Genomic DNA, 27,584 nt, shown 5'->3' with positions numbered 1-27,584 from the left:
TCATCAATGATTTAGATAATGGCATAGAGAGTACACTTATAAAGTTTGTGGAGGATACCAGGCTAGGAGGTGTTGCAAGTACTTTAGAGGATAGGATTAAAATTCAAAATGATCTGGACGAACTGGAGAAATGGTCTGAAGCAAATAGGATGAAATTCAATAAGGATAAATGCAAAGTACTCCACTTAGGAAAGAACAATCAGTTGCATATATTCAAAATGGGAAATGACTACCTAGGAAGAAGTACTGTGGAAAGGGATCTGGGGGTCATAGTTGATCACAAGCTAAATATGAGTCAAAAGAGTAACACTGTTGCCAAGTAAAGCAAACATCATTCTGGGATGTATTAAAATGAGTGGTGTAAGCAAGACACAAGAAGTAATTCTTATGCTCTACTCCATGCTGATCAGGCCTCAACTAGAGTATTGTGTCCAGTTCTTGGCACATTTCAGGAAAGATGTGGACAAACTGGAGAAAGTCCAGAGAAGAGAAACAAAAATGGTTAAAGATCTAGAAAACATAACCCATGAGGGAAGATTGAAAAAATTGGGTTTATTTAGTATGGAGAAGAGAAAACCAAGAGGGGACATGACAACAGTTTTCAAGTATATAAAAGGTTGTTACAAGGAGGAAGGAGAAAAATTATTCTCCTTAACCGCTAGGGATAGGACAAAAAGCAATGGGCTTACATTGAAGCAAGAGCGGTTTAGGTTGGACATGCAGTCGCTGTGAGCACAGTGTGACCCTGGGAAAAAGTGGAGAGCACTTTTCGGTCTGTTGTCTGAAGAAGCTTTGCTGTAAGCTACGAAACTGCTTCTTTTGTTCTGAGCTCCTCCGGTGTTTGGAGAAGCAGACTCAAAATTTGACTAGCCCCTCAGGTCGAAAATGTGCAACAATGAAGTGAGCTGTAGCTCACAAAAGCTTATGCTCAAATAAATTGGTTAGTCTCTAAGGTGCCACAAGTACTCCTTTTCTTTTTGCGAATACAGACTAACACGGCTGCTACTCTGAAACCTGTCAATATTACTTCTGTACCTCTCAGGGATACTGTGAGGATAAATAAATTAATTAATGACTGCCAGGTGCTCATATACTATGGGAGCATAGACATACTATTTAGCAGGCAGCTCTGACCTGTCGGGATCAAACTCGCCAACGCTTACGGCTTTGCGATTGTAGTTCTGTAGCAGTAAACCACGATGCTCCTCCTTAGTGGCTAAATATTTCCGTTCCAATGTTTCAAGGTATCCTCTTAGTTCCTTTAATACCTTCACCAATAAAAGAGATTTAAATAATGAATGACTTTGCTATTTAATTGGACAGAACAATTATTAACACTCTGTGGTCCACAGCAGATGTACAAATAGAGGGTTAAATTGTGGGGTCTTGATTCAGGTGTTGCTCAAACAAAACTCATAATAACTTCAATGGCAATTTCCCTGAGTAAGGGCTGCCTTCATAAATAGTTTGGGTTAAGATTTTCAAAGGAGTCATGGAGATTCAGACACATATTGTCAATCTCAAACTTGACCTTGGCCTTTTTCATGCCTATAACTTAATTCTGGAACGGAGGAAAAGGTTTAATTTGTTATTAAATATATCTTTCTGAAGAACACTGAAAATTTCACTACAATAAATACAGGTCCAATGTCATTTAAAACACATTTCAATTCCCTGCAATAGATGTGAAAAAAATAATTTACCAAACAGCGATCTTGCAAAGGTAAGGCCTCCTGTATTACACATTTAGAAAATTCTTCCACCTTCAATAGAAAATTGGTAGATTTTATTTGGGATTTTAGATTTCATAAAAAGAAACAAGAGCATCAACATTAAGTAGGTAGTGAAAAAAATCTCTTTCATATTACTTTAGCTTTCAGTTGCTCTGCCTGCTCCTTTAGCATTTGAGACATCTTTTCTCCTTTTGTTGTATTTTGCATCAAGTTATGATTTAAACAGTGTATTTCTGCTTCTGCACTGGTTGACAGTAATGATGAAATCATTCTCCCAGATTGTAATCCTATATAACATAATGAAAATAAAGAATAAAGTACCAACTGGAATTTCTGTATACGGTTTTCCAGATTATTATTCCATTAATCCAGGGGACTGAACTAGATGACCTCTCAAGGTCCCTTCCAGTCCTATGATTCTATGATTATGGAACAGAATAACAAAGTGCACAATTATGTAAAATAAGGAACCTCTGTTATTTGTATAACCACTGTAATTTCAACTACCTGCAAAAGATGCTTGAGACAAACCAAGCATAGGCTGGATAGGAACAGTAAGGGGATGAAATATAAACTCTTCAGAAGCTGCACCCATGCATCTTGAGTGACTGGAAAGGTTTGGATTAGAAGAAGCTGAATGAGGATATATCTGTTAAAAATATACAAAACAATATTTAAAAATAAAAGAACAGCTTTATATATAAAATATTCACTTGGAATGCTAAAAGGAAACTATTTTAATACTGTATATCCTTACAGAAGTTGGTTAGAGTTATTTAAATTATACATAAAGAATATGGAATAAGTTATTTTTCACTTTTTATTAACATATTAAAAAGTGTCAGAATATCCATGTTTATTTCCCATAAAGACACCAAGTTATGAACATGTATGTTTCTAGTTTGTCTATTCTCCCTGTATGTGTTTTAGACATCTAAAGGTCTCAAGTTACTTAGCCAAATCTATCTTTAGAGAAGTTCTAAAAATAGGAACAACAATATAAAAGGTTGTTTAGTAGAATATATGCTTCATATCAGACCCTTCGAGAGAAAATATACTGTACTAAGAAATAGATCTAAACAATTTATCTGATTTTATAATATTCTGGTAAATTTACCTTAGGATCAAACCTCAAATGATCAATATGATTCTGAGCCTCAGCATGTTTTGTCAGCAACTTGCATTAATCCAGAAATAATAAAGAAAAAAGTATTAATGTGTTGTAATAAGTCTTCCTTATATACTAATGCCCTGATCCTACAAAGATTTAAGCATGTGCTTAGCTTTATACATGTGAGTAGTCCCAATGACTGAGTCTAAATATGAAAAGTGACTGTTAAGTGATCTAGTTACAACCAGAATAAAGGAAACCCTAAAATATTGGAACAAATCATTTAAAGGAATCAGTCAGGTAGCACAGGTGATCCTCAAAGACGTTATAAATCTTAAAGATCCATTGGCAACATCACTATTGATGTAAATGGGATCTGGGTCAAACACAATATGAAAACAAACCTTTAATTATTTCTTTAAGATATTAAACATTTAAATTAAAATAATTTTGGTGGGATTTAAACATTTTCCTACAGTGTTAGAAACAACATTTTGCAAGTATGTGAGAATTAAAAAATGAAATTGACTATAACCAATTTCATAATATTTTGAAGGGAAACTTTTAAATTATTAGTAATGAAGGTACCACTCCATAACATTATAAAATATGTCTGTTTATGGAAGTTATGGACTGAAAGCCCAATCCTACAAACCTTTACTCATGTAAGTAATTCTTAATTAAATTAGTAGAACCGCTGACTTCAGTGGAACCACTTTCATATAGGACTACTCATGTTAGGCTTTTCTGGACTCTCTCTTTCACTTCCATTGGCATTAATATTTTATTAAATCTTGAACTGATATCTGAAAAGATCTCATTTACCTCTAGCTGTTGTAAAAGTTCAGGAATTCTCATTTCTTCTTCTTGATTCTTTACTTCAACAGAATCAAAATAATTCATAGTTTCTAAAACATCGTTCACAATTGCTGATTTACCAATCAAATTAGGCGAGAATTTGGTTCTTTTCATTATGGGAGCTGATTTATCACTGCTATTTCTTTTTGGTATTTTGACTTTTGGAGCAATTTTAGAGAAGTCAGGAAGACAATAATTAACTTGGCCTTGGCCATATTTGAGTTCATGAGAGGAACCTGTTCTTTCAAACAAACCTTTTTGATGACCGTGATTTTTTCTTATGTTTTGGAAATTATTTGTATCTTCATTTTCAGCTATCAACTGTGAATTTTCTTGTATGCAGTCTTTCTCAACACCATAAGAAGTAGCTCTGTCATCTATAACATATTTATTTTCATCTAGCAAATTTTTATCTTTGTAATCATCTTCAGATGTTTCTTCTTGTCTGTTCAAATAATAGTCTTCAAAATACTTTGCCCATTGTTCTGTTAGTAAAGTGGGCTTGGTGCATTCTGAAATCCTAGGTTTAGTGAGGACAGTTTCATCAACACTTTCAGTAAAGGATGTCTCTGGGATAGTCTCACAATCAATTAATTGGCTTGCGTTTGATAACTCTTCTTTGGAAAAATGACGCAAAAGAACATCAGAAATTTTTGAGTTGGTGAAATGTTCCTTCCTATCTGGGCTGCTAAAAGCTCCAACTGATAATTCTGTCTCGAAAGACATGCCACCCACAGGAGCTTCCATTGCCATTTCAATCATTATTCCATTTGTTCTTGTGGCAGGTGTACGGTGGCTGAAGACCTTTCCTTGAGATAGCTGTTGTCTTTCATCATTTATTTCTTCTTTTAAACTTTTGTTAATTTCAGAACAGGTCAAATTTAAGAAATTATCAGAAATGCTTTCTACAGAAGCACAGGCTTTCAAATTATTTGATTCATTATTGTGGTGATATGTTTTTTCTAGGTCTCCATCATAAGGTAAGTCTTCTTGCTCCTCATCAGTTGCATCCTCAGGAAAGTCAAAGTTATCTAATAATATGTTATTCACTTTGTTTTTCAGTCGGTCAAGTTGTCTGCTTTTACTTGTCCTAATCTGTACGTCTTGATTATACTCCATTTACATGTCATTGGTCCTCAGCTTTCATGTAGAGCTTTTACTATTGTATGTATTAAGTTCTGTAATACATGAGAAAACTAGCTCACATTTAAATATATCTAACAATATATTAAATAAAAGCATAAGCATATATCTTAGATCTGATCCTGCAGTCCTTTTCCACACAAACTTCCATAATCTTCAGTGGGAGACAGGTACATAAAGGGCCTGATTTTCCTCTCGGTTACATTGGTACAAATCAGGATCAACTCTATTTCAGTCAACAGAGTTACCCAAATATCAGATTACTTGGGAAAGGATGTGGCCCACAGTCTATAGTACCAGGTTATTAGCCTTTATTAGTTTGTAAACTGCAGTGTTTACAAACCAAATAAAAATGAATGAAGTTAGTAATGGAGCCAAGAACAGTAAAAGCACCTATTTTATACACAACAAGGGCCAAGATCAGCATAACATGAAGCTGGATTTTTCTACACACATGGTTAGAGTCTGTCCCCACTAAAGCAGTAAAGGCATATTACCCAGCCAACTACCCATATAGCAGCATTGGGAGAAGAAACAGCAATCTTCACATGCTGAAATTGTACCTTGCTGGCCATTGTAGACAGCACAACTCAGAGCAGTCTGAGTGCAATGCGGTTTGCTATTGGTTACCTTAAGAAACATAGCTTTCCTAATGAGCTGGAATTCAAAAATTCCTTTAATTGCACGCTGAACACTTCATATGAGAATTTATGTGGTTGCTTTCACTTTTACAGGTATTATTTTATAGGTATTATTTGAGTGCTGATAGTGTGTTGTACAAACAGGTACAGAGATGTTGAGTAATAAAAACTTCAGGTGCTGGAAAGGAAGAGAGGAAGTTAGGAGCCACCCCCCACCTTTATAGCCTCACAAGTGTTCTAAATGTGTGAGGCTTATAATTCTCAATCACTTATTCTGAAAGGGTTCTGGGCACATGCTAACTCCTCTATTGACTTCTCAAATCACAAAATGACTCTCTCTTCCCTGTCTCAGTGGGACTGGCACAGGAGGAGGTAACTCATCAAGTGATCCTCCCCTCTTCCTCTAGCAGCTTGGCCCCTCCAATTCTAAGGCCAAGCCTGACTATGGGTGGGACTTTAAAGGTACTCAGTGTTGGCATACTTTTACTCCAAAGGTAAAATTTCCAAGACCTTGGACTATAAACTCTTTGGGCCAAGGACCATCTTTTCATTATATGTGCGTATGGAGCCCAGCACAATGGGGACCTAATCTTAATAAGAGCCCTAGCCATTACTGCTATCATGATACTTTACTAGGAAAGCACTCTTCCACATGCCTCTATAAATAGCAGAATAATGTTATACACCAGAATAATACGACGCAAAACATGTGTGTCTTCGGCTCCCTTCACACCAAGAACTCTTACTGCTGCTTTAAGGAAGGTTTCCAAAGATATTTTGAACCTTTGGGGGCACATATATCATCTATCTGCTAGAAACAAGACAAACATGGGGATTTAAAGAGATAACTTTTCTTTAGACAAAATGAAATTTACTGTGCAATACAATTTCATTTCTCATCCTTCACTTCACAGAGCATAATGCATTTCTCACACATCTGTACTCACGGATGATCCCAACAAAGCCTCTTTCTTTGAATCCATTACTGTTCTCTTGTACTTTGCCACATAAAGTACTGTAGATTCTTTCAGTACACTACCCAGCAATCTTCTTAGCCTCACAAAGTGAGGAATGATATTGTATAACTAATTCTCACACCTTATTTGAAAGCAACATAAACTTCAGCAGAAATAGAAGCAAACTTACTTCAGTCATTAAAAATGCTGACTTGAACAGAATTGCTGCAATAAGTGGACAAAATCTGAAAAAGCTACAGTATAAATACTCCCTAATACCAATTGTAGATGAATGGTTACATTTCCTAGACCACTGCTAGAGTTATAGTAGATGCTCTGGAAATTTATACCTAAGGTAGGTATTAAATTTTCCAGTTCTAAATGCTTTAGTCTACACATGTGACATAGGTCTCTGTTTCACAGTGGGTGCATCTGGTTACATCGGTTGTAACCCTATCTCTAACGCAGCCAGGTGAGTACAAGTGCAGTTTCTCAATAAGTGTAACCATATACCTTGCTATTTAATATTACTGTTCCATTCAGTTATGGTTCAGTGGTTTCAAAAAGGCCCTGCAACACAGCAAACAAACATTTTCCAGTTCTTGGTGGGGACAGCAATTTAGATATATTGGTTATTCAATGCCATAAATACATTATTTCTATTTTTTTTGTAGATGTCATTTACTTTATTTTATATACTAAAATATATAAAGTGTTTTTAATTTATATTATCTCATTCTTAGGCCCCAGCCTATGGTGACCCAAGACCAGGAACAAATGTTTGTGGGAGTGCCTAGATTAGCATTTATAATAATTTTAATTAAGAGAAAACAATAATTTGGATAACAGCAGGACCAAAAACTCTAGCCCAGGCAGGTCTATGGAGGTTTGGTTCTGAGCCTGTGGAGTCAGCAGAAAAAGGAAAGATTATAAATGTCATACGGCTAGTCTACACTGGGAATTTACATCAGCATAGCTAGTCTCTCAGGGGTGTGAAAAATCTACACCTATGAGATGTAGCTATGCCAATCTACCCCCCTGGTGTAGAAGACCCTAGGTTGATATACAAATTCTTCCTTCGACCTACCTACCTGCTCTCAGCCCTGGTCTATACTACAAATTTATGTCGGTATAACATCACTCAGGAGTGTGACAAATCCACACTCTTGAGAGACACAATTATACCAACCTAACTCCTGGTGTATAAAGTGCTATGTCAACAGGAGGGCTTCTCTCTTTGACATAGCTACCTTGTCTCAGGGTGGTGGAGTACCTTTGCCAACAGGAGTAGCTCTCCCCATCTGCATAGATATCATGAGCATCTTCAGTGATGCAGCTGTGCCGCTGCAGTAGACAACTCTCACGAAAGCTTATGCTCAAATAAATTTGTTAGTCTCTAAGGTGCCACAAGTACTCCTTTCCTTTTTGCGAATACAGACTAACACGGCTGCTACTCTGAAACCTGTCAGAGAGGTGGAGTAACTGCAGCAACAGAACCCCTCCTATTGGCCTACGTAGCAGCTACACTGAAGGCTACAGCAGTGCAGCAAACCTCCCTCCCTAGATGGAGAGACATGGGGCCTAAATGATCCTCCCCCCGGCAACCTCCTCACCTCACCCATGGCTAGAGCGTGGAGCAGGACTTCCCCCCAAATCCACTCAGGAACGGGCTCTTCCCCTCAGCCCTTCCTCCCCCACGGAGGGAGGCTCCCCACTCCAACCCCTCCCACTTGCCTCCTAGCTCCCGCACCCATCCCTGGCTGCCCCACACGAGACATCTTCCCCTCCCCACCGCACACTGACCCTGATCCCCACGTGACCTCCCATCCTAGAACAGGATCACACCGCCCCACTCAAACCCCGGGCTCCCATTGGTCAACGTGAATGACGCAGGGCTCCGCGGGGCGTGAGAATGAGAACTGTGAAGGAACCCTCAGCGCACGCGCAGAATGTGCCAGTGGCGGAGGCGGCGAGAGCCGTTGGGTTTCTCAGCCACAGGGGGAGGGAGACGATATTTGTGTAAGAGCTGCCGCAGCAGGGCACCGGCTATTGGCGGGTTCGAAGTGTGGAGTGCGCGGGGGGCGGGGCAGCGTTTGTTGGCAGCGTCGGGCTTTCCCCTCCCTTCTCGCGTTGCGGCGGTCGTTCTAGGGCTGGTCCATCAGCGTGGGGGGCGGGGGGTGAGGAGGGAGGTGCTGTGGGGGAGCGAGGCCAGCGACCGGACCAGAAGGAGGCCGGCGGCTGCAGGCGGCCCCGGTGCTGAGGTGAGGTCCGGCAGGCGGGAGAGTGGGGCCGCCCTCGGCAGAGCGGCCGTATGGGTGAGGGAGGGGGCAGGCCGGGAGCGTTGCTGGGGCAAGGTGGTGGTGTCGCGTAGAGGGTAGGAGTATATCGACTGAGGAGGCAGCAATATTGGGGGCGCCAGAGGCGCGGTGGGTGACTGAGGGGAACTCGCTGAAGGCGAGGGCAGCTGTGGGGTTGGCTGGAGGGGGGCGATGACCCGTGTGGGGGGATGAATTATTGAGGGTGGAGGGGGATGCTGACCTGAGGGGGTCGATCAGGGGAAGGTGATGGGTTGTTTCTTGAGGGTGATGTATGCAAAGACATGCAGGTGTTGCTCTTGGGGCAGGGTGCCCCCCAGTATTCTGACGTTCGTACCAGGGGTTGCGCGCATGGCGGCTACTGTTCCCTTGTGGGTTTTCTCCAAGCCCAGCGACCCGAAGATGCTCCATGCCTCGCTGAGAGAAGCGTGCTGGGCTGTTGCTCCCAAAGAAATAACTGCAGTTAACTTCGCTGCACCAACCTTGCTGTTTTGCATCAGTCCTTTCCCAATCGCAACATGAAATCAAACCCTGCTCTAGTGGTTGATGAAGAGTCCTCTGCAGTGCAAAGAGATAAAATGTCAAGGCAAAGCAATTTGTTTGGTGCTTTAAAATGATGATTGTGCTTACTAGCACTGCAGTGTTACTTGTTTGAATAATTTAACCCATGAAATGTCTTGTTTGTTGGCTGTGTCTGGTTTACAATAAATGTGAAAAAATGATAGTGTTTAATTCTCAAATCCAAAGGATAGTGCAGTTGTTTTAAAGTGCTTTCAGTGTTTTGTGCAGTTGTTTAATATTATATTCTGCCTTACAGAACTATAGCTGCAATCAATTTCTTATAGTCTAGACCGCAAAACAAACACAGCAAGGGATTATGGTAGTTTCATTGCTTGGGAGGGAAAATAGTCATTTGCTGTCACCAAACCAACCCTTTAAAAAAAAAATTGTTGAGGGATTAACTTCTTGATTTCTCCATTATGAGACAATAACACGATGACATCACATTAAGTATCTTGAGTCCTTACTCTTACTGGTTGTTTGAATGACAAATAGACATTAGGTCAAGGAAGAAATGAAACAACCAAGATTGTTGTTAAGTATATCATAAAACTAAAGAGAAGTGAACTATATGGACTTTGCTCCTTATGTAGTTTTTAAATTTGTTTCATAAACACATTTTAATAAATAGAAATGGAAACTTATGCTAGTTCAGGTTGTAGCAGATGTCTCTGACCTAGTCCCTCGCCCCTTAAAAAGGAGATACAGGTACTTTGGTATCCTTGCTTTTTGTTTACTCTTCTTTACCTCTTTGGCAATATAGAGCCAAACTTAGACTCCCACCTTCAAGTTGCAGTCTTCCTACTCTTAGAAGTTTCTGGCTCCTCACTGTTTGTTAGCTTTTAGCCCTCAAAGATGCATAGATCAGGTATCTTGGGGTTGCCATGGAGAGCCAGGCAACCATTTCAGAGTTCTGATGGACCTGCCAACTCTTACATCACAAAAAGACTTTTAAAGGGACACTATAAGATTACCCTAATTTAAAAAGTTGGTAAGGAAACATGTTGCGCATGCTCTGGCCTTCTCATGTCTCCATGGATCCTTAGGCTTTTCCCCCTATGTGTCTCCATGGTAGTCCTTTCCTGAACACCTCACTGGGAGAGGACACCACTACCTATAGGCTCCAGAAACACGTTTTGTATTCCTTCTTAAAGAGAAGGCTTTCACTCTCTCCAGAGGTGTTGCATGATACACCCACACAACTGTATTCTTAAAAACAAGATCTATTAAATATAGAGAATCAGATACAAATAAACAGTTCATAAAATCATAGAACTGGAGGGGACCTTGAGAGGTCATCTAGTCCAGTCCCCTGCACTCAAGGCAGGACTAAGTATTATCTAGACCATCCCTGACAGGTGTTTGTCCAACCTGCTCTTAAAAATCCCCAATGATGGAGATTCCACAACCTCCCTAGGCAATTTATTCCAGTGCTTAACCACGCTGACAGTTAGGAAGTTTTTCCTAATGTCCAACCTAAACCGCCCTTGCTGCAATTTAAACCTATTGCTTCTTGTCCTATCCTCAGAGGTTAAGAGGAACAATAACAGTGGTGAAGAAGAATGAAATATGTTAGGTAAAAACTTTTTGCAAATGCCCAAACAGGCTTCTCTTTTCTTCGTTACAGAGAAGAAAAGACTCTACATTCCTAAAAAGCAGGTCTTATCTCATGCACTCCTCCCCACTCCAGTCAGTGACAGCTTCTTGCTGCTGTGTCCAGAATGATCTCTAGTGTCAGTCTTGAACCCACTTATTATTTCCTGTTGATCCAGTACAGCACACCCCATTTTCTTAACTAGTTTTTTCCAGATATGTATACACACCGTAGAAGTTGGGGGAGCAGCTGCATTCCCAACCCTTCAGGAAATGGCCTACTGGGGAGAAGAGAGCCCTCTTCAGATGATTACTACTTGCCTTTAAAATGCTTCACTACTGAACTCTAGTACAGCTTTCCACAGATCCTTGTGTCTGACTGCATCCAGTTTATCCAGTTCTTTGTTTCTTAAACATTTTGTTTCAATTTTCCTTTGCCATGAAATATAAATTATGGACAGACTCTAGGGCCTCTATCACAATATTTTTCCCTTTTAGTCAATTTTAGTTTGTGCGCTTGACAGCAGTTGTGGTTCAGTCAGTTTCACTCTTTCCTTTACATAATTTTGTAGGCCCTGATCCTAAAGTCTCTCACGTATTTATCTTTAAGTACCTGAATAGCATCAGTGTTTTTAATTGGACTACTTGTATTCTTAAAGTTAAGTATGTGTAAATATTTGCAAGACTGGTACCTTTGTCATTTTTTTTTTCTTTGCTGGAAAGATGATTGTAAATATAAAAATTCCTGACAAAACTTCTAAAGAAAAATAAAATTCAAGATATATTTTTAAAAGTTCAAGTTCAGTGTCACTGCTAAGGGACACTATCAGAAAGAAATGTGATTTTTAAATTGACATTTACCTATTATTCTTATGAGTAACACACAGGATTCCTATAAATGAAAGATTAGAGACAGTATTTCTGAGGTGTTTTTTCCTGTTTTTTCTCTGTGCATTTGACACTACTTCTATATTTGTGTGTACTATTTTCTCTGTATAGTCATTCTATTTATGAAAGACATATATAAACAGGAAGAAAATATTTTAAAAAGATAAACAAAGTCCCACAAAAACTTGAACAGGCATAATATCTGAAAAAAAATTTTTTTAACGGATTAGCTTGATGGTGTCCCTCCCTTACAAACTAGTGTTTTCTTTTTTATTTTCTTTTTATTTTTTTCCCCAATTTTTCCTTTTAGTTGATAAACTTGTAAGTAATAGTCGTGGCAGAATATAGTTTTATTTCCTTGTTTTTGTTCTAAATTAGTACCCTTTAAGTTTCTGGGTTCTAAGGGTCCAGATTTCCGGTATATAAAATCTGAATACTGACAATATTTTGCTTAATAAAGGCTGTGTTTCTGCTCAACTGAAATATCCTACTCTTGCTTAAGCTGATCAAGCTTTGAAAACTTATTTTGGCATATCTGGGTGAGAACTGGCTAAAATTCCCCTTCTGTTGCTTCTGTTTGGGCCAAAATCTAGTTTTGCTTTATCACTAGTGCCAGGGGGAAGAAAATACCAGTGCCTACTTATTAAGTAACATTTTACAGCTATTCGGTATGATGTGAAGGATCCTGAGATATACTTCACTTGATCACCTTCAGCTCTAATGTTCCAGTGTTGTGTTAGTGTATTGATGTTCTCAGAACAACTTTGGAGTACTTCTGAGGAGTTTGGTAGCCTATCAAGTGACTTGATATGTGTGTGAATTTGAACTAATGGATCTGTCCCTCTACCATCTTGGAAAGATTGAGACAAACTTGGTCTCCCAACTTGATCTCCTACAACACTTATCTACATTTCTCTTCATACAGCTGCAAAAACATTCCTCTATCAACTTTGTGTTATAGCTGCATGAGCAATGGCAATACCTTAACTATTGGTTTATGATTTTTGATAGGAAGCTGTTTAACACTTCTAGCAGCTCAGCCTTGGCTACTGTTAACAACACTTTGTGATTGTGTCCTAACACTTAACTCTGATCATGTTTGGAGATTATGGTTCTTTCTCACAGGTTGGGTGGTACCCTTAAAAGTAGATGTAGACGTACAATGAAGTTTATTTGCATGGCCTATGAACCTTCAACCGGTATTATGTTCTTAAAAAAGAACCTACTTATAGCCATGTACATTTTCAAAAAGTTTCTCAAAATCCTTTTTGGCTGTCTCCTATTTATTGCATTCCATTCCTCAGTACCTACAGTGTGTGATGCTGCTTTTTTGTTTTGTTCTAATGCTCCAGAGTTTCTCCATCTTACCTTGCAAGCAAGGGTTTATTGTAGGAGAGGACAGATGATCCTATTGTGACCAAGCAGTATTTGTACAGTAATAAATACTAGAATGAATCTGATATATCAGATGGAAGGGGGAATGGAGGCAGAATGCAGGCCATACTATCACTTTGGTCTACAAGGAGGCCATGAGGGAAAGTAATTAGGTACTTTGTGGACAGATGTGCATCTGCTTCCCTAACATCATTGGAGTACGCAGTTATTGAAAGCAAAGTATAATTCAACTGTATAATAAACTGTTTCATATATATCTCAAATATTTATTATTTGCATAATCATAGGGGCTAGGAGCCCCAGTCATGGACCAAGACCCTGTTGTATTATTATGTGCTGTACAAACGCAGAACAAAAAGATAGTCCCTGCCCAAAAGAGCTTAGAATCTAAGTATAAGAAAAGAAACAACAGATGGATACCGACAGGCTGAGGAGGGAGTACACAAGGAAACAGTCAGACTTTTTCCCCCACGCTCTGTATGGCAAGGCAGTTTAAATAAATGTTTTTTCCCTTTAAGTAAATTAGCACTAACTATTCTTGTGGAAAGCAAACAATTCCCGAATGTTTTCACTTACTTCAGTACATGTTCATCCTGTCCTTGCTAGTTCACCCTGTTCAACTGACAGTCTCATTGATGGATCTATCATCCATGAACTTGTGTAGTTCTTTTTTGAACCCTGTTACAGGCTTGATCTTCACAACATCCTCTGGCAAGGAGTTCCACAGGTTGACTGTGTGTTGTGTGAAGAAATACTTCCTTTTGTTTGTTTTAAACCTGCTGCCTATTAATTTCATTTGGCGACCCCTAGTACTTGTGTTATGAGAAGGAGTAAATACTTTCTCCACACCTGTCATGATTTTATAGACCTCTATCATAGCCCCCTTAGTCATCTCTTTTCGAAGCTGAAAAGTCCCAGTCTTATTAATCTCTCCTCATATGAAAGCTGTTCCATACCTCTAATCATTTTTGTTGCCCTTTTCTGAATCTTTTCCAATTCCAATATATCTGTTTTTGAAATGGGGCAAGCACATCTGCACACAGTATTCAAGATGTGGTCGTACCATGGATTTTTACAGAGGCAATACATTTTCTGTCTTCTTATCTCTCCCTTTCTTAATGATTCCCAACATTCTATTAGCTTTTTTGACTGCCGCAGCACATAGAGTGGATGTTTTCAGAGAACTATCCACAATGATTCCAAGATCTTTCTTGAGTTGTAACAGCTAATTTGGACCCCATCATTTTATATGTATAGTTGGGATTATGTTTTCCCATGTGTGTTAGTTTGCATTTATCAATGTATTTGTGGTTACTTCTTGTCCTCTTGGCTACGCCCAGTTCTCTGCACTAACTTGATCACAGGATGATAAAGAGCTACAAAAGTAGTTAGCTGACTCTGAGCTAAACATTGATTCTGCTGTAATACTATATGTAAAGAGCAGTTCTGCTCTGAAAAGTTACTCTGTAATAAAGGCATTGTGAGGTTTAGCGTTGATCCTCACAATGACTTCTATATTAAATATGCTTAATTAACAAGTAATAAGATGGCTCTTAGAATTATCAGTTGTGTATATTCAGCCTTGGATCTGAGAATTTGATTGGGTTTCTTCCATATGGATTATTGTTGTTAATAAAGGTTATACAGGCTAAATTGTGTCTTTAGTGAGTGTAGTTCTACGTTTTAAGTCACTATGTGGCCTGTAAATCTTGCCACATGCCTTAACTAAGCATTTTTAGTTAAATATCTAACATTAGAGAATACTGTAGATAAGACCTAATCCATCTCATTGCAGTAAATGTCAATGGGAATTGAATCAAGGTTATAATGAGGTTACCATACTTAATATCATATGTAAACTTGGCAAAATTTAAGGTTCCATTCCGAATGTATGTTAAATGACACTTGTATTGCACCATTCTCTTCAAGGTCCCTGAACTCTTCCTGTCCCCAACCTTGTTTTGCAGTACCAGCTGACTACTACTTTACTCCAGAAGCGATCCCATTGTTCGTAATCTTTTCACATTGCAATGGAACTACCTTGTGAAATAGGGTATTACTCAATGTGAGTAAAGTCAGATTCTGGCTCTAAATTTGGACTATTAAATGAACTGAAAGGTCCCCTCCTTCCTCCCAGTTCCCCCCCGTGACACTAACTGTCTCCACAATTTTGGTATATATGCATACTTTATTCTTCCTACTTGGGTGTTGGTTTTAGACATCTTACAGAAGTGAAAAGGAAGCAGTCCTTTAAGAACACTGGTGAGTTTCTTTCTGACAAGGTGGTTTCTGAGTTGGGAATTGCTTGTTTGTGAGGTGGATAAAATAACTTGATCTCGTTGTGTAGATAGGAGTGAATCAGTATATTAATTAATGTTGAGGGTAGGTCATGTATGACTAATACTAAGAATAATACTTGGCACTTGCATAGCATTCTCTGTCATCAAAGTGCTGTACAAACATGAATCCTTAATAGGTGAGGGAGGGAGAAAAGGAAGCATTATCCAAATTTGGTAAAATGGGTATACAGAGGTTAAATGATTTGGTGTACAGCCAGGATTACAGTTTGGTAGTTCTTGGTTTCCAGTGCTTGTCCTCAGTCTTCTAGACCACTTTTCCTCTTGTGGGATAGGGGAAGCTATAAAAGGAATGGTTTTGGCTCCCATATCTTGAATGAAATGGAACCTATACTGCAGCATCAGAGGGACACTCTGTATCTTTGATGGTGTGTTTTAAGCTATTTGTAATAGCCTTTGAACACCTATTCAAGAATAAAATCTTTCTTAATGGGGTGTGATGTCATATCCATGAATTATGACAATCCACTAATTAGTGGAAGGAGCCGACTTCCTTCAGCTCCCCACTGCTCAGCCATTGGGGATGGCGCAAGAGATCTTCTAAATGTAAGAGGAAAAGGGAAGGCAGCTATGGGAGTGAGTTGATTGAGACTCAAATGAATGTATTATTAAAAATAGTTTATGTATTCATTATTTTTCTGTCAAAAATATTTTAAAATATATTCTTTTAAAGGGGAGCTTATCTGTGGTGCAGCTACTACCTTTTCCCTTCTGTTGGGAATCTCCACTGTTCGGTGGGCTGTCAGAGAAGACACTACTAACTAAATAAAAGCACTTCAAAGGTCTGAAGAGTCCTGGATGCTGATAGGCTGTGAGGAGGTAAGAACTCAGAACTGTAATGCATCTTTATAGTCAGCTTTGCAAACTGGTTTTGGCTATTAATTTTGGTATCTGCAGGTTCAGAAAAAACTAACCAGGATGAGGTGTAGAAATAGCTAATAACAATGTGCTTGCCTAGCCTTATTCTGTCAAGATGCTTTGTTTCTATTCCCAGAGGGAAAAGTTGTTCAGGGATTCTTACACATCAGTGGTCCTTTCCAAAAAAATTTTTCAGACCTATAATCATACACTGATGGAAATTCCATCTTTGTAAAGTGGCTGGTTGATGGAAACCCCTGTTTTGTTCAAGGAATAGGTAGTCAAAGTTAACATATTCAGAGTGTTTGGATGATCACTTTAGATAAGGTATTACCAGCAGGAGAGTGGGGTGGGAGGAGGTATTGTTTCATGGTGTCTGTGTATATAATAATGTCTTCTGCAATTTCCACAGTATGCATCCGATGAAGTGAGCTGTAGCTCACGAAAGCTCATGGTCAAATAAATTGGTTAGTCTCTAAGGTGCCACAAGTACTCCTTTTCTTTTTGGGAATCTTAGGGTGTCAGTCTTAGCTGAGACGTAGGTCTTTTCTTTCTTTTTTTGATTGTCTGCAATGTTCCATAAAGTACATATTACTTACTTTAAAAATGTGTCCATCTAAAGCTGTGGGTGATTGTGTTTAAAAAAAAAAAATGCTGGGGGAAAAAACATGCAAGTTAAGATCAGTGTACAAAACATTTACACTAGCAATAGTCTACATGTAGGTTGGGCTGATGGTCCAGTGATAGCACAGTGCACCATTGGGCTGGGGCTTCTCTTCCATGTTCACAGTGGCTAGAAGATCTGTGGAACCTGCTTTCTCACATCTTGTGAAGGGGGAGTGCCTTGTGTAGTTGTCTAGTAAACCTCTGTCCCTTGCCCTTTCCTTCAAGCAAATCTGAAAATAATTTATTAGACTCTGGAGAGATCTGCTTCCTACCTGTTTGCTGGAAGAATAGTTATCACAAAATGAGTTTCTTCACAGTTAGCCTGTTTTTTCTCAAGATATCTTTCACCCTGGAGACATTTCATAGAATCATAGAATATCAGGGTTGGAAGGGACCTCAGGAGGTCATCTATTCCAACCCCCTGCTCAAAGCAGGACCAATCCCCAACTAAATCATCCCAGCCAGGGCTTTGTCAAGCCTGACCTTAAAAACCTCAAAGGAAGGAGATTCCACCACCTCCCTAGGTAACGCATTCCAGTGCTTCACCACCCTCCTAGTGAAAAAGATTTTCCTAATATCCAAACCAAATCTCCCCCACTGCACCTTGAGACTGTTACTCCTTGTTCTGTCAATTGCTACCACTGAAAACAGTCTAGATCCATCCTCTTTGGAACCCCATTTCAGGTAGTTGAAAACAGTTATCAAATCCCCCCCTCATTCTTCTCTTCTGCAGACTAAACGATCCCAGTTCCCTCAGCCTCTCCTCATAACTCATGTGTTCCAGTCCCCTAATCGTTTTTGTTGCCCTCCGATGGACTCTCTCCAATTTTTCCACATCCTTTTTGTAGTGTGGGGCCCAAAACTGGACACAGTACTCCAGATGAGGCCTCACCAATGTCAAATAGAAAGGAACGATCACGTCCCTCGATCTGCTGGCAATGCCCCTACTTATACAGCCCAGAATGCCATTGGCCTTCTTGGCAACAAGGGCACACTGTTGACTCATATCCAGCTTCTCGTGCACTGTAACCCCTGGGTCCTTTTCTGCAGAACTACTGCCTAGCCATTCGGTCCCTAGTCTGTAGCGGTGCATGGGATTCTTCTGTCCTAAGTGCAGGACTCTGCACTTGTCCTTGTTGAACCTCATCAGATTTCTTTTGGCCCAATCCTCTAATTTGTCTAGGTCCCTCTGTATCCTATCCCTACCCTTCAGCGTATCTACCTCTCCTCCCTGTTTAGTATCATCTGCAAACTTGCTGAGGGTGCAATCCACACCATCCTCCAGATCATTTATGAAGATATTGAACAAAACCGGCTCGAGGACCAATCCTTGGGGCACTCCACTTGATACCAGCTGCCAACTAGACATGGAGCTATTGATCACTACCCTTTGAGCCCGACAATTTAGCCAACTTTCTATCCACCTTATAGTCCATTCATCCAGTATACTACTTTAACTTGCTGGCAAGAATACTATGGGAGACCGTGTCAAAAGCTTTGCTAAAGTCAAGGAACCACACGTCCATTGCTTTCCCCTCATCCACAGAGCCAGTTATCTCATCATAGAAGGCAATTAGATTAGTCAGGCATGACTTGCCCTTGGTGAATCCATGCTGACTGTTCCTGATCACTTTCCTCTCATCTAAGTGCTTCAGAATTGATTCCTTGAGGACCTGCTCCATGATTTTTCCATGTGGAATTAAGCCAAGAGATAGGGAAGATGATGATTATTATAAACAACAAACCAAAAAGAATCATAAGACTTCAAATCAACACTGTCCCAATTTAAATCCCAAAAGGATCAGATCGTTAGTAAAAGTACCTCTCTTATTCTCTTTCAACCTACCAGCTAAGGAGAGCAAACCTGGAACTCTTAAACTGGTGCAGAGAAATTTATAGAAATGAAAATTCCAGGAGAAATCATATTTCCTTTCTTAGTGTGGTGTTTTCTTTTACCCGGAATCCATAAAGCTGTGCAGAACTGTATCTACCTCACCCACCTTGTCTCTGTCAAAGTTAATATCTTTTATTAGACCAGCTTCTGTTGATGAAAGAAATGAGTTTTTGAGTTCAACGGAGAATTTCAAAAGCTTGTCCCTTTCACCAACAGAAGTTGATCTAATAAAAGATATTCTCACCCACTTTCTCTCTCTCTCATCCTGGGACCGACACAGCTGCAACACCATCATAAATAACTGAGTCATGTCTAACCACCATGTGCCATTCTATGTTAATGGTTCAGAAAATCTGTGTTTTCCCAACACATTATTAACAGCTGTTTGAGTCCCAGTCATGGAATATCAGAAATCAAGAATGAATAGTGGATATTATTTTTCCGTTAGTTACTATACAAATATTTATATTACACTCAATGTGATGATGTTTCAAATGTACTGCATTATGCCTTTGGTTTAGTGAACCCATTGTGTGCTTCATATATTGGGATATGACTTATTAATTCAGGTGAACTTATTAAAAATACTTTGAAATTGAATTAAAAGCCAAAATCAAGCTTCTTCTAGTTCTACTCTTTGTTCTTCACACCATGGCCCATATTATGTGGAATTTTGTGTGTGCACAGGTCTGAAAATCTGGGCCTATGCTAACATCTAGATTTAAGAAAGAAACCTGTCGGTATATTTTATTACTCTATTTGGTATGGTTTTATCTAACTTTAGATTCAACAGTGCTTGCCAGAGATCCGTTTTTAGATTATCTGCTTCAAGCCTGCCCTGTCTCTTTTCTCTCCATTGTTATAACCCGAATATTCCATTTCTAGAGGAAAAATTTCTGTACTTAAATACATTTTTTTTGCTTTGAAGAAAACGGTCTTGATTTAAGTGATCATTACACTGAAATATTTTAAACAAACATTTCCATCATCTTTTGACTGTTGGTCTTCCATATTCTGCTAATAAATTAATTTCATAATAATCATATCTGCTGCATCATTCCACTAAAAATTGTGTGGAAATTGTTCTTCTGTATAGTTAGAATAAATGCAATTGATCCCAATTAGCTAGTATCTCCTTTTAAAATAAGCATTTTTGGTTTTCTTTTGATGTATATTTTAGGTAAGTACCTCTATTACTGCATACTGTCTACACCAGCCATATCAATCTGTTGTTCTATCCAAAGAATATCTCAGAACTGAAGAGATATGTTAGAATCCACAGTTTACTGAAAATTTCACGGAGATGTCTACTTTAGTCATATAAGTTTGTACTGTCTCCTAGCCTGGGCAACTAAATCTTTGTGGTAGAAGATGCTGTATAGCATCAGAAACTCGAGTCTGGAAGATCTTGACAACCAGGTCAGTTTATAACCTAGCAAACTTTTGGGAAAGAGCTGCATTTATTGTTATACGGTTCTCAGAGAATGTAGTATGTACTGCTGGTTAAAGTGGAGGATTGGTAGTCAGAAGACTTGGATCTTCTTTCTTGCTTTTCCTTGGACTTGCCTTATAACCTCACCCAAATCAGTTGGAGTCTGATTTTTTTCAGAGTTGCTAATACACACAAGTCATTTGAAGTAAATGGAAGCTGGAGGTGTTCAGTGCCTCTGAAAATGAAGCCCTAAACCTAATTTTTCTCCTCATTATCCGTAGGGCAATACTTATACCTACCTCGCACCAAGCAAGCCCCAAGCTTCTATGCCCAATACTTAAATTTCAGTATAGTGCTGAGGAGGCAGAGGTGATCCTCCAGGAGAGTTCCCATCCTCCAGTGACAGGTTCAATTGAAGTAACTTCTTGTTTCAACTGACTGCCCAGGTAGAAGTTAAAGATCTTGTGGTCCTTAGGGAATAACTGGTATCAGATCAACATTCTCTCTCAATAAGAAAGTTTGGTAAGACTTTATTCTTTTTGTTGTGGAGCACATACTGGCTGCTACACTTGATTATAGAACATAAGAACCGCCATACTGGGTCAGACCAAAGGTCCATCAAGCCCAGTATCCTGTCCTCTGACAGTGACCAATGGCAAAGGGAATGAACAGACAAGTTAGTGTCAAGTGATCCATGCCCTGTTACCCAATCCCAGCTTTTGGCAAACAGAGGCTAGGGACACCATCCCTGCTCATCCTGGCTAATAGCTATTGATGGTCCTATCTTCCATGAATCTTTCTAGCTCCCTTTTGAACCCTGTTATAGTATTGGCCTTCACAACACCCTTTGGCAAGGAGTTCCAGAGGTTGACAATGCATTGCGTGAAAAAATACTTTCTTGTGTTTGTTTTTGAACCTGCTACCTATTAATTTCATTTGGTGGCCCCTTGTTCTTGTATTATGAGAAGGAGTAAATAACACTTCCTTATTTACTTTCTCTACACCACTTATGATTTTATAGACCTCTATCATATCCCCCCTTAGTCGCCTTTTTTCCAAGCTGAAAAGTCCCAGTCTTATTAACCTCTCCTCATACGGAAGCCGTTCCATACCCCTAATCATTTTTGTTGCCCTTTTCTGAACCTTTTCCAATTCCAATATATCTTTTTTGAGATGGGGCAACCACATCTGCATGCAATATTCAAGGTATGGGAATACCATGGATTTATATAAAGGCAATATGTTATTTTCTGTCTTATCTATCCTTTTCTTGATGATTCCCAACATTCTGTTCGCTTTTTTGACTGCCACTGCACATTGAGTGGATGATTTCAGAGAACTATCCACAGTAACTCCAAGATCTTTCTTGAGTGGTAACAGCTAATTTAGACCCCCATCATTGTATATGTATAGTTAGGATTATATAATAAACATATTTTGTTGAAGCATTGAACTAACTATATCATCTTTGTTCAGGAAGAAATTCCATACTAATCCTAATTTTTCAGGTGCTTTAAAACTTTATGAAAAAATATCCATTGAGCTAAACCCTCATTCATTTATTCCATCCCAGATATGACTTTATGTGCAAGGTTGGTATAGTGGAAATATGGTAAACCTTTGTTTGACTTGTATGTGTGGCTTTTTTTTGTTTTGTATTTTAATTTCCAATAAGGCTTTCATCAGTAAAGGCACTCTTTCACACATTTGTGAGTGTAGTTTTGTTTGAAGTCATGGAAGAGTTAAACTCAAGTGACTTCTTTTTAAACTTCATACTTACCATGGACCTATTCCTTGGTGAAGACAGGTGTCATTGTCATGCTTGAAGAGATTTTAGTTGAAAATACAGATCACAATATCCACTTTTCTATTATTATTTTTAATTATTATTTTAATATTGAATAGCAAGATACAGTTCTCTAAGGGTTCACCTACAAAATGCATGAAAGAACAAATACTTCTCTGCCCCCCCCCCCCCCCCCCCCCCCCCCGAACCACACACCAGGAGCGAGTGTCAGAGCCTGGGTCAACTGACTTGGGCTCGCACTGTGGGACTAAAAATAGCAGTGTAGATGCTCAGGCTCAGGCTGGAGCCTGGACTCTGAGACTGAATGTCTACACTGCTATTTTTAGCTTGCACCATGAACCTGAGTCAGTTGACCTAGGCTCTAAGACTTGCTGCCACATGATTTTTTCTTCTGTGTAGACGCACCCCAAAAATGAAATTTTTCCCATTGCAACAAATGCCACATTCTCTAAATCATCCTACAAAATCTAAACCCATATGAGCATCTAAGGGTATATTTACACTGCACACAAAGCCTGGGCTCTGACTCAAGGTTTGAACCCAAGCCCCCCTTCCATGCACACACAAATCAGTCTAACTTGGGTCAGCAAGCACTCAAGGCCCAGGTCCTAGCACCCTGCCGGGGGCGGCGGAGGTCAGAGCCCAAGTCCTGCTGACACTCTCTGGTCCAAGCCCTGTTATTTTGCAGTGTGGACGCAGGTCAAGCCACAAACCCGAGTCAGAAGGTTTGTGTAGTGCAGTGTAGATGTGAGACCTGGGTCCAGTAATTGTAAACCAAGGTTTATAATGCAGTACAAGCATGGGCTTGGAAACGCAGAGTCCACAAGCCCGGGTCCTGCAGACCTGGGCTTCGTGTGCAGTGCAAACATATCCTTTGAGTTTCTAGGGTTTCTTTTGTTTTTCCTTTATACATTTGGACTGCATTATGAACAAAAAATTGTGTTTATTTGAATATGTGATCATTGATGTATGTTCAAAAATGCACTGATTTCTAGTTTACTTCTACCTCTTTTTCAAAGCTTCAGTACACAAAATGCTATGATTCAGACATAAATGTAAAAATTGGATAATTTACAGTTGTGGGAAATCACAGGAACTATAAATTGACCCCTTGTGCATTGCTTGTAACTTTGTTAATCACTTTAATTTTTATGCCATTATACAAAAGCATAGTGTGCGTACACTGTGTAGGTTGAGAAGGTTCAGTTACCACTTCCGTGGAAGCTATAACTCCCTCATTCCTGTGCATTCAAAATCTTTAATCATATTGTTGCATTAGTAGGGCAGAGCTTTTTTGGCACTTCTAATATGTAGGTCATAACTTAAGTCCTTCCCAATCCATGAAGACTGCAATTGAATCTTGAAATGTGTGTGTCACACCCATGTATTATTAAAAAAAAAATGTACACCCACTTATTGAGAGTGAGGCAGTTGTAACCAGTTGCATGGAAGGGTGAAAGAACTGTTTTACTAGAAGAGGGTTGATACTTTGGTTATGGGGTGCTGGCCAGAGAGGAAGTCTTGGCAGGCCTGGGTAGAGGAAAAAGCGCTGTTGGAGGCAAATGGGAGCATTATGTTGGAATTGCAGGTTATAGAAGTGGTTGATGCTGGAAGCAGAAATGAGAAAAAATTTGGAGTAGAGAGAAGGGAGGATGCTGTGTGGAAAATGTGGGTCCAAGACTAAATCTATGAATTAAATAAAGGTAGATTGAATTAGAGCTTCAGAATTTCCTCGTGGTGTTCTGGTGACTGTATAAAATGCTTGAGTTTTGCTGTCATGTTCTGACATCTCTAAAATCTCTTGCTGGAATGCATAGCCATGTAATTCACAAGTGCATGTTTATATGTAAATCATATTGACATGAAAGATGCTATATTAAAACCAAACCCATATATATTTATCCTTTAAGCTTGTCACTTGGAATTATACCCAGGACAAAAGACTAGCAACACAATGATAGCTGATTCAAAATCTAGCTGAACACAGAGTACTGCTTTCTGTTGACCCTTTCTTTTTTTTCAGCTGCTTGCATGCAAAAATTCCCATGGTTACAGTGAAACACTTTGCCTCTCTCACTTTAAGTGATTGATAAGATTTAGCACTCGGCAGGGATTAGCTTTGTGTTTTGCATCAGCCCAAGGTGGTTATGAGTTCTTGAAAATGAGACTTCAAGCCAAGCATCTTGTGTTCCCTTTGCAGAAATGCAGCTGAATGGAACTGAAAGGGCCACAGACACAAGAACTCGGGACATGTTTATGGAAAGCTGTGTTTGGCACTGCTCTCTTTTCCTTATTAAAAAAAGAGTATTTCAGCAGGAGCTTAGGATGTATTAACTCTAACTTGTTAATATAGTAACTGGGATAATGTGCTGACAACAATTTTCCATATTAAGGTACTTGTCCTGCCTGCAGAACACTTTTCTCTACTGATAATGCAATTCAATGGAGGAAAGTAATGTTTTGATAAGCATGCGTGAAGATCATTCCTTTCATGTTCGCTACAGGTAAGACTATGTACTGTTTTGGATAAAGCTTTAAGTACTATATTAACAATAGAAACCTTATGTGAATGTTCAATACTGTTCTTTTTAAAGAGAAATAGCAAAGTTAAACATCATTTCAACAGGAACCTGTTTCTTAACCTGTGTTACTAGTGGCACTGTACCTTAAAACTGAAAGAAATTTTAAAATGCCACTTACTTCTTACTGTTGAAAAGTTTTGCTCTTTTTCTTTTCTTGGCTTGAACAGTGAAAATAGGCTAGTCAGTTGCCTAGTTGATTTCATTTCCTCCCCCCCCACCCCCACTTACATTAGTACAGTGCAAACTTTGATGGAAAATATTTCCACTGGATGCGGGAACTTTCCATTAGAAACGTTTCTAATGGTCTTAGGTTTTGTCAAAGCTTATTTTGCAAAACCTAAAATTTGGTTCAGATTTGACCTGACAGTGTCTCTTCTGGTGCTGAACCCAAGAATTGTGTGAGATGAGAAAATAATTTAAAAAAACCTGTCATTTCACACTTCTGTAAGTTTGGTACTGTTCTTTCAAGAAGTTCCACTTTTTATACCTTCCATAGCTGTGCTCTGAGCTCACTTAAGCTTATGTTCAAATAAATTGGTTAGTCTCTATGGTGCCACAAGTACTCCTTTTCTTTTTGCGAATACAGACTAACAGGGCTGCTACTCTGAAACCTGTCACTGTACTGGAACTGTGTGCTGTTGCCAAATGAACTGGTGTATGTGATTTACTACAAAAATATTGCAGTGTTCATGAGGGTTTAGCATGCCAATTTGATGTGACTTTTTGTTATGTTCTAAGAAGGAAGTGGAGCATAGTAGTGTAATTCATTTGTAACTCCCTTCATTGACTTTATCAGTTAATTTCCTGAAATGATCCACAGTATTTGACAGTCTTCTGCTGTATTGTGTTATCTTGCTGTACCCTTTGACCGTACCCCCAGCACCCCCACAAACTATGCGTATTTTCATAATCTACTGACTATATGAGCTAGGGAGGGTGTGCCTGAGAGGTACTTCTTGCATAAATCTGGATGACAATGCTTAAAGGTGTAAATGTGTAAAGGAGGAATGTTGGCTTGGAGGTGAAGTTGCTATATCTTAATATAACTTGACATACTAAACGCTTAAAATCTGTTAAAGGTAAACTTGTTTGATATGCTCTTATTGAGGCAAATGCTATCTTCATTAAATGAGGATATTCACCTTCCTCGTGTAGATGTTGAAATTTGGTTATAAAGCACATTAAAGGTGAAGGACTATAGAAATACTTAGTGCTCTTGCTGTTGGGTGGTGGCAGGTCAGCATGATCACACCTTTTCTTCCCAGAACCCTGTATTATCTGTTCTGTGGTGCCCCTTCAGCAAGGCTAATAGCAATGTTGTCTGCCACTGTACCACTCTACACAGGAGTAGTGCTAGTGTAGATGCCAAGCAGGGACCTGACAACTGCACTGATGCAGTTGGTTCTCCCAGTGCAATTCTGGAATACCCCGCCCCACCCTTCTGTGACAGCAGAGGGCGGAAATTGTATTTAATCGTGATGGTTCTTAAATAATGGTCAGATTACTCTGTGCCTAAGATGGTTGTGGCAATTATCCTAAAAGGTGGTTGGTTTTGGTGAGGTAATAGCTACACATTTTTAATTTCCAAGGAACTAGTATAAGGAAAAAGCTCATAAGTAAGATTCAGATATTGAACTGATCTGAGGCTTTTATTTAAATAGATGTAGTTTAGAGTTTAGTTCTTGAGTCAGTTAATTGTAGAGTGTAGAATTTAGAAGGTTAAAAAAAAAATCCCACCCCCCCTCAACTTTATGTTCAGGTCATCTATTATTTGTGTGTCAGTATTTGTATATGCAGAAGGTGATCTCTCTTGCCCTTTTGTCTCTTGAGCAGAATTCCCTTTCCAAAGAGATTCCTATAGCAAGGGTTCTCAAACAATTTGAATGGCGGGGCCCACATTTTAGTACAGAGATATGATTGTGGATCTGTTTTTGATTGTGTGGGCCATCACTTTTCGCACTCTATAGTCAGACAATATCTCTGTGGCAGCTACATCAATTGCCTACATGGAGAAACATATAATATATTTTGGGTTGTCTTCTATTGCTATTCACTGGCTGGAAATAAGGATGATGCCAACACCAGTGACTACCCAGCTCTCCAGAGACCACCAGCAAATGATCCATGGAGCAACTACTGGCAAACTACCTCCACCACAGAACACTAAATTAGTGCACCAAACATCCCACAACTAAGGGGTTATCTTGAGTAGGATTTCTTTTTAACTTGATGTAAGCATGTTGTAAAGTTCTAGTATAAACAAGGCAAGCTGTACTCTAGCATGTACTAGGTCGGGGTGGCCAAACTGTGGCTCATGAGCCCAATGTGGCTCTTTTACAGTTAAAGTGTGGCACACAGAGCTCCCCATGCCGGCCAGAGTAGGAGGGAGCTCGGGACTTCTGCCTTGTAGTGGGATAGGGCCTTCAACCATGCAGGGTGTGCCTTCCAGGGCTGGGGGTTTCAGCAGGAGCGAGGCTGAAGCCCCGAGCCTCGGTAGGCACCTCCTGCGGGGCTGAGCTCCAAGCCCCAGCAGGTGCACCCTGTCTGTCGAACTTCTGAAGATTGTCGTATGCAGCTCAGAGGGCCAGTAAGTTTGGCCACCCTGTACTGGGTGGTCAAGTTGAAACTGAGACTCCCATCAGGCTTCAGCTCAGCCAGCTAGCATGTGCTAAGGTACAGTTTGCCTTGTTAAAACTACAATTTTACAACATGCTAGTTAACACATACATTGCTGGGAGGGACTAGTCCAGTAAAGGGATGTGTGTGGAAAGGAAGGTTAAGGGACAGAGTTAAG

General features: G+C 39.5%; 2 protein-coding genes across 27 annotated transcripts in view; one reads left to right on the top strand and one right to left on the bottom strand.

Annotated features, from left to right (window-relative positions):
• Positions 1-8,312, bottom strand: part of AKNAD1 (AKNA domain containing 1) — a 31,082-nt gene extending 22,770 nt beyond the window's left edge. For 3 of the 13 annotated variants that reach the window (XM_037907361.2, XM_037907362.2, XM_043552792.1), the window contains exons 1-7: positions 6,434-8,140; positions 3,670-4,880; positions 2,851-2,910; positions 2,241-2,382; positions 1,869-2,020; positions 1,704-1,763; positions 1,135-1,268 (exon numbers count right to left, since the gene is read on the bottom strand). In XM_037907361.2, the coding sequence (XP_037763289.1) occupies positions 1,135-1,268; positions 1,704-1,763; positions 1,869-2,020; positions 2,241-2,382; positions 2,851-2,910; positions 3,670-4,821 (1,700 nt within the window). In that variant the 5' untranslated portion in view covers positions 4,822-4,880; positions 6,434-8,140. Of the gene's footprint in view, positions 1-1,134; positions 1,269-1,703; positions 1,764-1,868; positions 2,021-2,240; positions 2,383-2,850; positions 2,911-3,669; positions 4,881-5,475; positions 5,665-6,433 lie in introns of all 13 variants that reach the window. The other 10 variants (XM_037907358.2, XM_037907360.2, XM_043552785.1 and 7 more) reach the window with 9 other exon arrangements.
• Positions 8,313-8,377: 65 nt separating this feature from the next.
• The window catches only part of GPSM2 (G protein signaling modulator 2), a 55,994-nt gene continuing 36,787 nt past the window's right edge, over positions 8,378-27,584 (top strand). The window contains exons 1-5 of one of the 14 annotated variants that reach the window (XM_037907645.2): positions 8,552-8,703; positions 15,162-15,259; positions 15,413-15,456; positions 16,225-16,370; positions 24,602-24,712. In XM_037907645.2, coding sequence (XP_037763573.1) covers positions 24,651-24,712 — 62 coding nt within the window. In that variant the 5' untranslated portion in view covers positions 8,552-8,703; positions 15,162-15,259; positions 15,413-15,456; positions 16,225-16,370; positions 24,602-24,650. Of the gene's footprint in view, positions 8,704-14,410; positions 15,457-16,224; positions 16,371-24,601; positions 24,713-27,584 lie in introns of those variants that run through there. The other 13 variants (XM_043521533.1, XM_037907643.2, XM_043521532.1 and 10 more) reach the window with 13 other exon arrangements.

This window comes from Chelonia mydas, chromosome 8 (genome assembly GCF_015237465.2).
Source record: "Chelonia mydas isolate rCheMyd1 chromosome 8, rCheMyd1.pri.v2, whole genome shotgun sequence".
Lineage (NCBI taxonomy): Eukaryota > Metazoa > Chordata > Testudines > Cheloniidae > Chelonia > Chelonia mydas.
Note: the sequence above shows the minus strand (reverse complement) of the source record. Positions and strands in the feature narration are given on the sequence as shown.